This window comes from Canis aureus, chromosome 8, assembly GCF_053574225.1.
Source record: "Canis aureus isolate CA01 chromosome 8, VMU_Caureus_v.1.0, whole genome shotgun sequence".
In the NCBI taxonomy this organism is placed as follows: domain Eukaryota; kingdom Metazoa; phylum Chordata; class Mammalia; order Carnivora; family Canidae; genus Canis; species Canis aureus.
Genome location: NC_135618.1, coordinates 23,554,196 through 23,570,897, shown reverse-complemented (window position 1 = coordinate 23,570,897; position 16,702 = coordinate 23,554,196). Strand labels below are relative to the sequence as shown.

Genomic DNA, 16,702 nt, shown 5'->3' with positions numbered 1-16,702 from the left:
ACATTGAAAATAGAGCAATAATTAGTACTGAAGTAAATGGATCCTTTCCCCACCCACCCCGCATTGGTGGGAAAAGTAATAAATGTGATATAAGAATAATAAGTGGACTGGAAGAAAACAAAGACCTATAGGAGGGATGCTTTGGAGAACCACTATATTTTGGTGTTATTTGTAGTATTTTAAAGAAGTCATGCCATTTCAAATGGTAATCAAGGGAAATCCAGAGTAATTCACTCACTATGAAGAGAAAAATAAACTATTCCTAAAATATCTGTTTAAACCCTTTTCCATATGAGCTATACCTCCTAAAGCAAATGTTAGAATAAGTGGATGGAAGAGAGGCAGGAGTATTCACTTCAAATCCTTCAGAGCTCTGCAGTAGCTGGAGGAAGGGGTAAGGAGCAGCAGGGTAAGGCAAAAAGCAATATGTGACAAACTATTGGGACTCCACCATCACCTTGGACCACTGCAACTCCATTGTTACCTGTTTTATATATGGGAATCACTGAAGATTTCTTTTTTTTTATTTCATTTTTTAAATAAAACATTTCTCTTGTTTCTAAAACTTGGAAAACCAGGGGAATAGAAAAATCCATGTTCCTGGATTGACACTGGGAAAATAGAGCAACTATAAGAATGGTGATGTTTCTTCAGACTGATTATTTCTTTTTAATTCCTCAAAAGGCTCATTAAGTTATACCCTGCTCATCTGGGACCTTGGAAATTGTTTCCCATTCTCCCTACCCACTGCTTCTCGTGGGGTGGAAGGGACACATAGAGCAGATCAGATTGATTGTGTCACTCTCCCTACAGTTTTATGTAAATTTGCCAAAGAACTAAGATCTCAGTTCTGACAAGAGTCAGGCAAGTCTAAATATTTCTTACAAATATTAGATATTAGAGCTGACAAAATTCACAAGTAGTTTGGGTACCAGAGACTCATTAATTTTAAATGGGCGTTTGATTCCCAAAGGGAAGACATACTTCATCAGTTGGAGCATTGTGATGTCACAGAGGAACTTCATTAGTGTGCCAGTTAGAAGGGAGTCATGAGAGTAAGTAAAATGAAGTGCAAATAACTGCCTAATTAGGTGTCCATGAAAACTGAAGAGTCTCCAAAGTCATTAAAGATGACCATGCGAAACAGGCAGCCTTGTAGACTAAGAATTAATGCTTTCATAACCTTCACAGCAGGAAGGTGGCTGGGAGATTCCACGTAGATCCCCAGAAGACTGGTTAACCTGGATAAAGCCATTCAAGGCAATCAGGTGTGACATCATCCACATGGTTGAAGTCCTCTATAGCAGTAATTCTAGAACTTCTTGGGGCCATACTAGTAGAATAGAATACTCAGGGGTGCCTGAGTGACTCCAGTTGCCTTCAGCTCAGGTCATGAGCTCAGAGTCCTGGGATCAAACCCGGTGTCAGGCTCCACACTCAGCAGGGAGTCTGCTTCTCCCTCTCACTCTCCCCCAGCTCGTTCTCACTCTCTCTCTCTCTCTGTCTCAAACAGATAAGTAAAATCTGAAAGAAAAGAAAGAAAGAAGAAAGAAAGAAAGAAAGAAAGAAAGAAAGAAAGAAAGAAAGAAAGAAAAGAAAGAAAAGAGAAAAGAAAGAAAGAAACGAAAAGAAAAGAAAAGAAGAAGAAAAGAAAAGAAAGAAAAGAAAAGAAAAGAAAAGAAAAGAAAAGAAAAGAAAAGAAAAGAAAAGAAAAGAAAAGAAAAGAAAAGAAAAGAGAATACTCAGGAATCACCTCCACCCTTGCCGAGGCAGAGGTGGGACAGGCATGAGAGGAAGCTTTATCACAGGAATGAGCAAAATGGAACTGATTTTGATAAAGGGCATTGCAAGTACTTAGTTCACATTAGAACCATGCAGATACAGTCTCGTCCCAATCAATGTTATAAAAGTTAGTTCATAGACCAAGCGGACTTCAAGTGGACTTTAAACCGTATGTTGAAACCTTCCACTCAACGGGAACAAATAAGCAGGAGCTCTTCTCTCCTGCACTCAGGTGTTAAAGCTGCTGCTATTTCTGCCATCCTTCCACCCCCATCCTTGCCTACAAATTAATGTCCAAAGTTCCTAGCATGAATCAAGCCCCCTTCAAGACCCACCCCACTCTCTTTTCCCTATATTACCTCTCACCATGCCTTTGCCTGGTCCCTTATACATCACGCAGTCTGTGCTTGGTCTAGTTATGCCCTTTTATCCAAAGTCTCTGAATGGCAACATCATATTCATCTTTCAGAATCCAGTTCAAATTCACTTCCTTCCCTGAGGAGTTCATGATTCCTTTTTTGTGTTACAGACACATTTCAAGCATCTTCTTTAGCACCTGATTCGACAAGGGTGTGGGGAGAGCAGTTCTCCCTTGAGCCTATAGTCAGATGTATGTGCACAGATCTAGAAAACAATGGTGTGCACCCAGGAATTGTGCACATGGGACACTGAGAGGGGTCACTGAGTAGGTCACAAGCCCCAGGATGACAGGGGAAGGAAGGATTGGAGTATAGTGTGGGGTTGGCCTCCTGCACCTGTCCCCAGCCTCGACCCGTGGATACATTTCCAGGTCATATTGACTGGGATTGAGAGTGTGAATTCTAAAGCTCAGTGCCTGCATTCAAATTTTGATTCTATTACATACTAGTTGCCTTGAGTGAGTCAGTTAACCTCTTTAGCTTCAGTGGAGATGGTAATAATAGCATTCCTGCCTCATGGTTCTGTCATGAGAATTATACAAGTTAATGAATACAAAGCTCCCCAACAGTGCCTGTCACACAATAAGCATCATATAATAAGTATCAGCTATTATACTTAGGAAGAGAGACGAGAGTTAAGTAAAAAACTGAAAATGCTGGAAGGCCTTAGGGCACATGCAGCACTAACTTGGAACCACTAAGTTGAGGGAAAACACAAAATAGGTGTTCTTCCCAACTACACCATTGATTAGAAGCAGCAGGGCACTTAGAAGTGGGGGCATCTAAGGGGACTGGAAGCAGAAGGGTTCCGGTGCTTGACAGAGGCAGCTGCTCTCAAAGAGACTGAGTCTCAGCAGAGACAGCAAAGTGACCATCAGGAGCAGTGGCTGTCACAGTGTGGCCTTTGTGGTACCCAGAGATGATGTCACAAGACATCCAAGATGTCCAGTAAGTGCAGAGCATTGTAAGTGACAGAGGAGCCTGGTTGAAGTAGAAGCTACCCAGTAGACGTGGTAACTGTGTCAGCAAGGGCAGTGATGGTAGCATAAGAAGGGTCAGTACTCAGTGGACGCCACAGGGTGTGGCATCACACTTATCCACATGCCTGTGGAAATATTCCCTAGGTCAACCAGAAATACTTGTGATACGGGTTTTGCCAGGGTACAGAGGTCCTCCAGCGGTCCTCAAATTATCATTGGTGTGACTTTATTTTTTACAGAAAGGAAATACTGAGACATCATTAAAAGCACAAGCTTTGGTTTCAGACAGGCTTGTACTTCAACAGCAAGTATTTACTAGGCATCTATTCTATGCCTCAGGTTCTGCTCTAGTCAGTGGCAATACCACAATGAACAAGGCCACTGTGATTCCTCCTCACAGAGAGCTCTCTTAGAGAGGAGGGCACAGATAACAAACAAGTAAGAAAACAAACTAATTGGAAAAAAAAAAAGAAAACAAATTAATGGGATCTTGCCTATTTAAGAGCAATAAAGGCAATAAAACAGGTGATATGGTGGAGATGGGGTTGAGAGGGCTACTTAAATATGGCAGCCAAATTAAAGCCTCTCATTCACAGTGGGGGCTAAGAGCCAGGAAGAGGCAGCTCAGGGAAGATTGGGAACAGAGGGTGGGACCCTAAGGTAGGAAGACTTGACATACTAGGGGAACAAAAGGAAGGATAGCAAGTCCAAACAATGGTCAGCAAACTATGGTGTGGGGGCCAAATCCAGCCCGCTACCTGTTTATGTAAATAAAGTTTTATTAGAACACAGCCTTGTTCATTCTTTCGCCTCCAGCAGCCTTCGAGCTATAATAGCAGAGCTGAGTAGGTAGTTGCCACAGTGACTGTATGGCCTGTAAAACCTGTAAGATTTACTGGCTGGCCCTTTACAGAACGTGTGCCGACCTCTGGTCTGAAGCCAAGTGAACAAGCTGGGTGGAAGCAGTAGGAACTGAGTTTAAGGGGTGCTGGCAGGCAGCAAACTGCAGGACACTACAACCCTGGATTTCCCACATGTGATAGAAACCCCTGGAGGAGTCCAGGCAAGGGAGATGCTGATCTGATTCGTGTTCTCCATCCTGGGAGCTGTGTGGAGAGGGGGCTGCAGGGGCCAAGTGGCAGCAGGGACGCCAATTAGACAGACTCTGCTGAGCCCAGTGAGAGAGGAAGGTGCCGCGGATGAAGATGCTATCAGTGCAGATGGGACAAGGAGTCAAGATGTATGGTCTCAGGTGTAACAGGCATGAGAATCCCAACTCAGCTGGGTAATGGCAGGCAAGTGACTCCAACGCTCTCAGACTCAGTTTCTTGTCAGTAAAACCCCCAGACCACTACTGTGGATTAAATTACAAATGCACCTGAGGTATCTGTCAAAAAGTAAGTGTTCAATAGATGTTGGCTGTTATTGTTCTGCTGTCGAGTCGCTGTTGTTGGCTGGAGGCCCGGAGAGAACTAGGTCCCAGCATGGACCTCCCTGGGCTGGTTAATGACTCGATTCTCTCCCTGACTAGATTCGTGAGTCCCCTGGAGACAAGGAAGCTCTTATTCATCTTTATATTCCCCAAACTGTGCCAGGCACACGGTAGATGGTTAATAAATGTTTATTGATTAAACCATCAAGTTGGGATTTTTTTTTTCGACAAAAGAAAGGTATTATGCATTCTGCCATTTTCACCAGAAGAAGTGTTTTGTTTTTAGGGTTGATAATAGTATTTTTTGATGACAGAGAACATTCTGAAGATACAGAGTTAGTTGTGTCTAAGGAGAACTAGGACCTAGCATCCCCTCTAGCACAAAGGAAAACTCAGATACTGCTCCCCAAGAACCTCTAAGCTGACAAAATATGTCAATGATTGTAATTATATATTAAATCTGGACTAAAAAAGTCACCATGCACAAGAAATTCAATCATATCAGACGCATTTACATATCAAAAGTCTCTACCACAAAGAGGACCCAACAAGAGTCAAAAACTGTTGTTCCAAGTGTCAAGTTGTTTTCAGACTTTTATTTCAAACCAGTCGGACATTCTGGTGCCTTGTCCCGCCATATCAAAGGAACCCCTGTGTTGCATTATTACCTTGTCTCTTTTACTAATTCATTAGTCTGCCTATAAAAACTAAAAAGGTCTCTCCCAAAATTGAAATTTAAGAATTTTTGTCAACTTTCCTATTCTTTGACACACCACTTACCAAGAAAGACTGGAAATCTACCCTTCACAAAGGAGTTAAGTTTTCTCATTATAAAAATGATCAGCGCTGTCTAAACAGTTGTTTCAAATGAAATTAAGTATGGCATACACATTTTCAGATGAAATATGATATCCATAAAGTAGATACATACATTGTGACATTTTTATTTTTAAAAAGGGGTTGTACAACAATGGTTGTACAATACAGAATTATAAAATCCTGAGAGGGCCAACCCAAATAAAATGTTACTAGGCGTATCAACTGTGTATTCACAGTAGCTATATGTGTTCTTATCATACCCTTATTGCTCTATGTAAAAAATTAACTACAATTTCGTAAAAATCAAAAGATTGAAAGAACGTCTCAATAGTGATCACCAAATCTGGCAGTACTTTGCAAACTTTTAATTTAACCAACAAACTCCGAAAGTATAAGAAACTGAAAATAAGAAAAATATTTAAAATAACAGAATATTAAAATGAGAATCCTTTACAATAGTAAAGGAAAAGGTGGAAATCCTTGAAACATCCATGAGCAGCCATGAGGAGGGAATTGTTGTTTTTTTTTTTTTAACACGAAGCCTGGCATCTCACAAATAACGTATGTTCCATATTATGTGGCAGTTGCTATAGTAACAACCTTTATTTTCTGAAACAGTACACAGATGTGTACAACATACTAACTTGCTGGTTATAAATTACAGCTTTTCCCATAGTTCAATAACTTAAAAATTCTACGTTTTTGAAATCTCAGAAGTTCTGTTGTTATTAAATTTCTTTTATGAGATAATTTTCCTTGTACTTTCAAAATGAGAGTGTTCCCAAACAGGCCGAGAGAAAGGAGGGATGAGAAAATGGGGTATATCAGAGAGTAGCAGCAGACGGAGGACTGTTTTCTACAGAGTCTGGATGAAACCCACTGAAATGAGAACATTATTTTAATGAATTAGGCGTCATGTACAATAGTGATGAGAAATAAGTCGCTATCAAAATGATGTTACAAATAAAGTTATGAATTGATTTTTTATTACAAGGTGCCAGCCATATTTACAACTTTAAAATAAATGAAGATTATTTTTTAGAAATGTTATGAACATTAATATAATTTTATAAGTGACAACAGTGTGGGGGAGTGAATTAGCCTGGTTATTTGACTTCAAATGAAGTTTTTCTGAATCTTAAAAAGGCCTGAGTCTGGGAAAAATGCCGATTTCTGTGTTTAATAAGAGATTAGTATCTCTTTGTCAGGTTACAAGACAGAAGACAGATTTTTACTGATTGGGGTATTTTTCTTTTTATATTTTAACCTTAATCAACAAATATTTATCAAGTGCCTTCTATGTGCTAGGGAGTTAACTGTCCATGCCTATGTCCTACACATAGATATGTGTAGAAACAGAAATTATGGAAAAAAAGAGTTCTGTAGATTCTTTTTTCCTATCCTGAAAATTTACATATGTTTTCCATGTGCTGGATCTGAATATATTCTTTAATAGACAGTTCACAGTGTAGATTTTTAAACCTTGTCAAAAAGAGTCATCTATGGAGCATTTATCAGGCTAAAGTTTATTACCTGAGAAACACACTTGAAAATAAGGTTATATATTTAACATTTACAGTTAAAAGTCAACTTTCTAAAATTGTGTGTGTATACATATATATATATATATATATATTCTAGTTATATATATTTTTTTTCTAGTTATAAGGAAGAGTGCAAATATCCTTATGTAGAAAGTAACAAAGTAACAACCACCTCTGATTTAGAAAGTCCGGCAATCACAATGCTAATAGATTTACCTAACAAACACAAAACACTTGGAAATGCTATTTCAAGTGACAATACAGTTACATTCAAATTCAAAATTGTCTTATGGCAGCAATGACAGGATGAGAAACAATTGAAAACCGGGCAGACAAGAACAAATCATTTTGAAAAGCTTGCACCATTAAGTGGTTGTTAAAATTTTTGCTAATGCTTTCCACACACATACTCTTTTCTGTATCATTCTGAGATATATTAAAAACAGGACCATGACTAATCCATTCAAGTCCTTATGTTATCAGAAAGAGAGAGAGAGAGAGAGAGAGAGAGAGAGAGTTAAGTTATCACCTAATGGGGGCTTAGAGGCTAGAACTCGGAACCCAAAAGAAAAAGAGTACTTCACTGTTAGATGCATTTTAAAAGTATTATTTAAATTACATTTAAGTCATCAGATAATTATGAACTTTCTTCTCTTTTATATTTATATGGCATATTTATTGAATTGCACAGTATGCTTTTACAATAAAGTGCTTTTTACGTTGCCGCCTTTGTTCATCCAAAATAAAACTGACAGTTATCCTTTTATAAGCTATTCCGAGAACATTTTCTCTTCTTTGAAGCTGATTGATGCACTACTTTAAATGTTCCTGCAAATATCTTTTCAATTCAAGTTTTTGCATAATGTAATAAGAAGATAAAAGAATTCTATACTTCAACGAGAGACATTACAAAGCAAGTAGAGACATTATCAAGGGCATTAACATGCTCCTAATAGCAATAAAACCTTTTAACTGTCTGATGTAGAACATGCTCCCACCAAACCACCACATATTATGGTAATTGGCTCCAATTTCTGAATCTTGCATTGTAAAGTTACAAAGAGTTAGGTAGAACTGAAAAACAAATCCAGAATGCTCATCTTGTTAGCGTTTCCGTTGTTTGCCTGCTACCTCGAACAGGACTGGTCTGGTCTGTGGAGCTGTGCTTTCCTGTGCTATCATATATTTGCATCCTGTCTCATTTTTATTCCTACTGACTCTGATATAGATACACATTTTTTCCCAAATAACCCTTTTCTAACTCCAAAACATCATAGTAACACAAATAGCATTTTTCTCGCAATTTCAGTGTAACAAATGGGTTCTCTGTTCATGCCTGTGTCACATCTCATTCACTTTATGTGTTCTCTCATCACAGGAAGATGCAATCGGGGAAAATATTCCATGAGGATGCTTTGATTTTTCTTTACAACACAGCTACTAAATTATGTGAGTAGCCTTTCCATTGTGGTCTAGAGGAAATATAATTTCCAACTAAAGTTGAGCCCAGATTCTGTTAAATTAAATAGCAAAGAAAAAAAATAGTTCTTGGCTTTATTCCTCTCAGATGGGAAGCAGGGCAGTGGGGAATTGACACGAGTCGGTCCTTGGTGATTAACCTGCAGTTTATGGTTGTGTTTCCAGGTGACGTGCCCATCGCGCAGGAAGCTTCTCGGAGGCTGTGGAGAGCAGCCTGTCTGCTTTGAGAAGTGCAGATCTATCAGGATCCAGAATCGCGCTCTGAAAAAGCTGTCATTTCATGTCTCTAAAACAGCCTCTGATTTAATGTACAAGATGTCAAGAAGTAAAGGACAATAAAATAAAAGCCAAAAAGGAGAACTATTTCAATTAAGAGGCATCTCTATACCAATTCTTGGAAATCACGTAAAATAAAAACTGTCAGAATCAATCTGTGCTTAAAAGGTTGATTTTCGTGGTGCTTACATAGAAACTGCAAGACAGAAAAAAAAAATACAAATTATTAACAGAGCAATTGAACCTTAAAAAATTCCTTTCTCACTGGATAGGTATTTGGTTATTAAATTTTCCTAAGGGACCTAGGGAAAGCAGTTGTATAGCAGGTGCTGGGAGTTGGGAGAGAGGAGAGAAATAAATCCTCACACAGAAAAAAGTAACAAATGTAAGCTGCAGTCCTATAAGAAAGAGTTTCAGGCATTTCCAGGAATTTAATATTTGATTGCCAATAATTAGAAGCTGTATATAAGTATTTTGGACTTTACCTTTTATTGTCATGATTTCCAATGGTGTTTGAATGTCCTTTTCAGAGAAAAATAAATATTTCTTGAAGGACTGCCCTATCACCCCAGTAATCAAATATCTTAAAGGTGAATTGAGAAAAAAATCTTTGTGAAATTTGGGGCAACCTTTTAGCTAAGAGTATAATAATAATAATAATAAAGATATAAGCATTGCCCCAAAATAAATAAAATTCTACCAAATGTGACTTCCTATGGAAGACACAAGTTTTATTTTCATTTATTTAAAAAATATGCTGTTTAAGAAACATACACTATAACTCCATCCTACTCCTGTCCTTAGAATTTTTATGATGTTATGCTTTTTATTCCCCATTTTCTATTGAGAGAGAGAGATTGGGCAGGGAAATAAGAGGTGAATTCACTTGCTGTCCTCAATTGATTTGTACATTTCAGGGATATGCCCCTTTCCATGGTCTATTTCTGGTTCCTTTATTTAAAAAAAATCAAGTTTCTCTGAAGGAAATACTTTACAGAAGAAAATTCACTCCCTTCTCATCAAATCAAGAACTTTTCTTAAAGTAACTCTACCACAAGCATTAGGAGGAACAGCCTAAGAACTGCCTCCAATCACAAGAAGAAAAATAACAAAATCAGCTCACTCATGATTTCCTTAATATACTTAAAAGAGATACAATCCCACTGATGCCTCTAAAAATAAAAATGAGGAAAGGGCAACTTTATTGATTCCCTGCAAACCAACGAACGTGTAACTTATTGATAATACTAAACACCATCTAAGCCTTTAGTGATTTCCAACCAAAAGTCTGCCTCTGAATGAAGGTTTAAATCATCGTATTAATATATTAGGGGGGAAATTATCATGGGAGACACTTGGAAATTAATTAAAAACCCTGCACTCAGTTTGTTTGTGAGAGGAGATAAATATCACACATGGGAAATGATGCCTGACAACCGCCATAGTTTTCAGATCCAAAATTAGACCCTGACAGCTATGTCTTTGTATGACTCTCCTTGGGGTATAATATGCAGAGATATAGAATGAGGAGATTTCTGATAGAAGTATTTATTACTGACACTTCCGAAACATTCCACGTGTGGCATCAGCAAAGCATGCTCCTCCACCTTAGACAGAAATGTCAGGTTTTCTTCCAAGATTTTTTTTCTATTCCTCTTCCCCTCTTCCCATCCCTCCCTCCCCATCCACCACCACCCCCTTTCTTCTCCAAAATATGATTTTTTTTTAGAAGTTCAACAGCAGCCCCTGGTGGAACTCAGCAGTTGTTTCAGCCTAAGCACAGTTGTTCAAGAAACTCTATCCCTCCTGTCAATAAAAAGAAAAGTCTGTCCATGTGTATATCGCCAACACCTGCATGCTGTTCCTACAGGTCACAGATCAGAGTACAACCCCAAATGTACAAAATCTGTGCTTTGTCATGGTAATTTTGGCCAATTTCAGTAGCTGGAGTTTTGAAAAAATATAGATATATGTAACAAACAATAAACATCTGTCTCAAATGTCACATTCATTTTATGCATGAAGACCAACAATTAAGTGCTCGTGAATAATGCTTACCACAGGGTGTGTGGAAACGAAGAGATCCCTCACGCATGAGCCAGCGATCACCATTTTGTTTGGCTCCTGTTGTGACAGAATCAGCTTTGTCACTTAGCAAAATGAGCTATACAAAATGACAATTCTATGCAGAGAAGGGATTTCTCTGGGTCACAGCTCAGAAAGCACCACAGAATGCCACTATCTCGCCCCATCAAAATGGCAAGCTAGACTTCACAAGAAAACCTACCAAAATGGTCTTCAGAGAGACCATGACTATTCCTACTGAGTTGGCAGCCACAGATTATCATTTGAGGACAAGGAGGAAACAAGTGGCTCTTTGCACTCGGCAAGGTAAATCTGCACCCCTCGTAAAGGTGCCTGGTGGAGGCGCTCAAATCCAGCTTCCCTTCCTACGGTGCCATCTGCCTAGAGGGCAATCACCTTCCTCTCAGCATAACGTGAGGGTTTTGTTGCTACACCCTGTGCCTTTAGGGCTGCATCCCTGCAGAGAGGTTGTTTTTTATAGGCCAGAGGTGGCCTGGTCCTAGACAAGGAAAGAGAGAATTATATACTCAAGAAGCTTGCTTTCTTGATTCTCAAGGGTGCCAGGGTTGGGGGCATTCCCCCTCCATGAGGCTCATGCTAAGACAAAGGAACAATTTACTCAAAATATCTGAAGGTTTACTTGAGTAAATTTACTCACCGTCTTTAACTTGTGTATTTTGACTTTTCTCTTCTTAAATGATGCAGTTTATTAAAATGAAAAGCAAATAGAACCTCTAAAGCTTTACATAGCTTTATGATAAATACTAGAATAGCATTTATATTAAAATTTTTAATTTTTTTAATTTTAAAAGTATTATACTTTGCATTAGCCTTTCCCTTGCCCCTGAGTTCACTTAGATCTTTTGACTAATCTCATGGGAAACCAATCAGTGAGCTGATGTGTTGAGACCAGATAATCCCATGACAGGTTGCTTACTGTGAAGCTCATGGGCACTGTATTTGACACGGGGGAGTAAGAAGTATAAAAAGAAATAATACTGGTCTCCAATGAGTTACAATCTAGTGGAGGAACTGTATCTATCTGGATAATTTTAATAGAATGTGGTAGCAGCAAGCAGAGTCCTAACAGACACAGCGGGGCCCTTAGCTGGCCTTCTCTAGGGATAAGACTTGCACAAAGTCTTAAAGAAAGATGATAAAGGAGTTGCAGAAAAGAAAGGTAGAGGACTGGGGCACCTGGGTAGCTCAGTGGTTGAGCGTCTGCCTTTGGCTCAGGTCATGATACTGAGGTCCTGGGTTCGAGTCCTGCATCAGGTTCTGCAGAGGAAGCCTGCTTCTCCTTCTGCCTGTGTCTCTGCTTCTCTCTGTGTGTCTCTCATGAATAAATAAAATCTTAAAAAAAGGAAAGAAAGGTAGAGGGCAAGACAGGAGGAGAATCACTAGGACCCAAGGGTGAAGGTGTAAAACTACACAGTATATCTGAAGAACTTTGGGCACTTTGATGCTGCCAGAGCAAAAAGTACAAGATGGCAAATGAGAGCAGAGGCTGGGTAGGGCCAGTCATGGAGAGCCCACCTGCCTTCTGAAGAAGATTGGGGTTGTCCTGCAGGCCATGGGGAGCAATGAAAAGACTTAGGTTAAGGAGTGACACAGATGGGGATGGACTGACACTAAAGGTCCAAAGATCAGTCAGGGTATTTTGTGATTGTCCAGAGACGAAGGATAAAGACTTGAATCCTGGAGGTGGCTGGAGAAGAAATGGTAGGTTTCAGAAATATTCACAGGTGAAAACTGAGAGCAGGTGGTGACTTCATGGATATAGGCACTGAGGGGGCAGTCTTGGATAATTCCCGGGGTTCAGGTGGAGGAGACAATGTAGGCTGTGATGCCATCAATGGACTTAGAGACCACAGTGGCTGGTTTGAGGGGAGAAGAACACCCTCTGAAGTAGTACTTTTCAAAATATGTCGGTGCCCTCCACTGGCCTCCACACAGCTGCTTATAACACTGGTTATGAACAGTGCCCACAAATGTCATGGTGGGAGAGCACCTCACAGATGAAGTCCAATCGCTTTCAAACTGTGTGCTGGGGGCGCCTGGGAGGTGACCGAGCAGGCAGGGCTACAGTCTTCCTTCCTTGATTCAATCCAAGAGGGTCTACTTTTCTTATTGTGTATATTATCAGAAAACTGAGTTTGAAAAAGGAAAACCTGAGTTTGGAAATCACTTCCTATTACAGAGAGGAAACTGAGGCCTATAGAAGTTAAAATATCTTGTTCACATACACAAGTTTGTAGCAGAGGCTGAACTAGATCCATGGCATCTAGTCCACTCACCTCAATCCCTCTATGCTATGGTTTCCTGCGTGAAGTAACTGTTTACTTTTGCTATGCTTTATAATGTTACCAGAAACCTCCTTACCTCCACCATACGTTTAGCAGTTTCCTCAGTTTTATTCTCTCGATAAATGTTTATTGAACATCTTTTGCATGCCAAGAACTCTGTTACTGAGACCACCTGAGCATTTCTGTTTGGATCCCCAGTTGTAGTTTCTGATTCTTTGGTAGAGCTCTGATGTCCCACTAGTATTCCAGCATGACTGGATGCAGTATGACCCAAGAAGCAGATAGGTATACTGGGGATTATCTTAGTCCCAAGTAAACGGTATTATGGGTTTCCTAATTCACTGGAGGATATAGCTAATTTATGTGTTTTAATCAAATTAGATTAAAAATTATTGAAAATAAATTTTTAAAAATCCATGAGGCTCCCATGTACAATAAAGTGCTATGCATAATTTTTTAAGGAATGACAATTTTTCCATACACAGTCCAGACTCACTGGCAATAATGCCCCCAAACTCAATAAGCTTAACTTTATGAAACTTAGAACTGATATCTAAAGTAATTCCAGTAATTTTGCTTTCAAAAAGTGAGAATTTAAACCAATAAACTTGATAACCCTTCTTTCCCATCATATAACTCAACCACTGCTTGTCCCAATGGGGTAATTCCTAAAGCAAGGAAAAGCAAATCCCTGTTCAACCGAGAAAAATAGAGAGAGACAAATGTAGGCTGAGGGCATGGCAGCCTATTGATCTCTCTCTCAAAGACCATTCCATCTTGAGAATCTTGTTCCAAGACTTCTAGTCTAGTATCCTAAGAAATCTGCCTTCATAGCAATTTCTTTCATCAACTCAACCAAAGTTAATTGGAAGCTTACTATGCACCAACCTCAGAGAGTAGTGAGAGAGTTTTTCTGCTCTCTTGTCTATCTGCTCACAACTTTGTCACTGTGTGTTATGATGCAGGAATCATATGTCTTTCCCAAATCCAACAAATTTATCTATCTATCTATCTATGTATCTATCTATCTATCTATCTATATCTATATCTATATCTATATCTATATATATCTCAAGAGGTTTAAAATGGTTTAAAAAATCCCGTGAAGCTCATCCTCCTGTGTGGTAAATAACAATATTGGTATATTACCTCTCTGTTCCTCCTTTGAATATTCCAGCATCCTCCTTTCCATGAATTCCTCCAAAATTCTGCCCTCTAGACTGGCCTTGTCTGAATGCAATGACATTGAGTTCCAAATTAATGAAATTCCACATAACACAGGAAGGCTCACTGGGAGCATTTAACAAAATGAAGCGCCTTGGTGAGCTCTTCAAATTCCTCAGAGTCCAATGACTGAAGATGTCCCAGAATGGAGAACTGAATGTGGCTTAAAGACACAAAGTAAATGGGACACAGAATTTTCTGTCAGGTCTTTAGAAGCATCTCATGAAATGTTATTAAAAGATCCAAAACCTTTAACATGACCATGAAAATTAACATAGTTCTACAAACCTAGAATTGAAAGAAATTAAGATGGGCCTAAAATACAATCGGCAAATTTGTTGTTGAATAAAAAATGGAAAATGTGACCCCATTTGGGAAAACACTGTTCCTAAAGGTTAAGAACGTGGCTCATCTAAGTAGTCAATAAATATTAGCTATTATTACTACTTCTTTTCTGAACATTTCAACTTACTGATTACTATGATTAAAAATAGTATACAATGCCTCCAATAAGTCAATGAAAATCTGCTTTAATTACAATGTTAGATATAACTTTCTTTTTGGAAATAATAATGTATCATATGTAAAAAAGAAAATTAATCTCATGCTTGCCTCCCTTGCTTTCCAGCCTTTTAATAAACTTGGTTATGATAGGGTCCAAAACCAAAGCAAACATCTTATTAGTTAGCAATATTCTACTGCCACCAGGGAAGTCCAACTAGGGTGAGATAAACTGCAAGTAAAACACACTAAAGGTTGCTTGAAACACATCTTGGTATGATCCATCTCTTCCAAAACTATCAGGCTGCTCTAGAATACCTAAGGGAGAAGTCTTTTTCCAAGCAATATAAATCAGTACGTTTAATCACTGATTAACTTTTGCACAAACTATCATGTATGTTGCCTGACTATAGTTACGATGTACCATACATGTCCCTGTCCTCAAGGAGCTTGCTGCCATGAAGTCTATATCTTCAGAAGCATTTGATTCCACACTTCTCCCAGCCTATTCTGAATAAAAATGAAGAAAATCAAATTTTTTTCTAATATGAAACCTTTGATTCAATCACTATGTCTCACACTATGGCTTAAAGAGTATATTTGCCTTTGTGTATTTGATATTTGAGGATAATGAATTCAAAAATTATTGGGGAAAGTAGGTCTGTAATTGACCTCCTAGGGAAACTATGTGAAATCCCTTCAAAATTCCCACCAGGAGTGGAAGGGAAGTGGATTCAGATACAGCATTCTGAAACCTTCCCAAGCTTTCTCCACTGGAATTCTAATTAGTAAGACTCCTTTAAGCAACTTTAAAGCTGCTTAATTTAAATACAGGAAGTGTTTCCTTGGGCTCTATAATACTTTGGCAGAGCTGATCCTATTTCCTGAGATTAAATAGAAGAAAATTCTTTCCTCGGGAGACTAAACCGCACACAATAAGATCATTCATTAGAATGTTCACATAAATTCAAAATACACCATGGGAAGAGTAAATGTCTTCTTCGTAAAAGGTAACAACCTAGAAATACTAAGTGGAGTCATGGCTGGTTTTACCCTTGAGTTTTGGCCTTTGTGGGATAAAAATTCTCTGGGAAGAATTACTGAGGTGATAACTCATTTTGACAATGACCAAGTACAAGATAACTAAAACAAAAAAGAATTTAATCCTTTTTCCTAAATAAAAAAACATCTGTTGATATTTTTTGCTTCTTTAGAGTTTTGCTTCCATTCATAAGAATAAAGCTGTACCTTTCATAATCCAATACTCACTCTTTGTACTGTGTAACACCTAGTAGTAGGAAAAGTTCAGAAGTTTAATTCCTAGACTTGTTACTCAAAGGGTGATTGATAAGCGAAGTGGAAAAGAATATTTTTCTAAAACTTTTTTATTGTCCAAGAAAACAAAGGGGAACACTTTTTCAATCTCTTGCCCTCCTTCTGTAAATTTACATCACCTCACTGAATTTGATAGCTAAATAGTGTTCTGTCAGTGTTGTTGAGACTTGTGTGTCAGATTTAGAAATGTTATTGTGTAGACTTACTTTGATGGTGAGATTTTAGAAGCTTATTTTCCTCCTAAACAAATGTATTATAGAGTGATGGATAACAGAGATTCAAGGGATTACAATGAGAGATCAAGGAGTTCACCTGTAATATCTATCGCATTGACAGCCGACTTTATTGAAGTTTCACAATATTAACTGCCTCTCTGTGGACTGGCTGAGCCAGCTAGGTGATTATCAATTTATCACCAGTCAAAACACAGATTGCTTCATGTACAGTGCTGTGGCATAATCATGTACCTTGAATCTGATCAAACTAGAATGATCCTACTAGGATGACTCTTATAAAAGTG

The 16,702-nt window shown here is 38.6% G+C and overlaps 1 protein-coding gene and 2 long non-coding RNA genes across 9 annotated transcripts in view; 1 reads left to right on the top strand and 2 right to left on the bottom strand.

The window, feature by feature from the left end:
* The window catches only part of LOC144318503 (uncharacterized), a 156,882-nt gene extending 153,859 nt beyond the window's left edge, over positions 1 to 3,023 (bottom strand). For 5 of the 7 annotated variants that reach the window (XR_013384445.1, XR_013384446.1, XR_013384447.1 and 2 more), the window contains exon 1: positions 2,142 to 2,474. Coding sequence is in view for 1 of the 7 variants with exons in the window: in XM_077905533.1 (XP_077761659.1) it covers positions 2,142 to 2,175 (34 nt within the window). In the remaining 6 variants the exon portion in view is untranslated. Of the gene's footprint in view, positions 1 to 2,141 lie in introns of all 7 variants that reach the window. The other 2 variants (XR_013384454.1, XM_077905533.1) reach the window with 2 other exon arrangements.
* Positions 1,026 to 8,885, top strand: LOC144318508 (uncharacterized). The gene is made up of 4 exons (XR_013384475.1): positions 1,026 to 1,268; positions 1,514 to 3,255; positions 8,355 to 8,425; positions 8,621 to 8,885. It is a non-coding gene; the product is annotated as an uncharacterized LOC144318508 (long non-coding RNA).
* The window catches only part of LOC144318509 (uncharacterized), a 24,935-nt gene continuing 13,991 nt past the window's right edge, over positions 5,759 to 16,702 (bottom strand). The window contains exons 2-3 of the long non-coding RNA XR_013384476.1: positions 14,272 to 14,509; positions 5,759 to 8,927 (exon numbers count right to left, since the gene is read on the bottom strand). This is a non-coding gene — a long non-coding RNA (uncharacterized LOC144318509). The remainder of the gene's footprint in view (positions 8,928 to 14,271; positions 14,510 to 16,702) is intronic.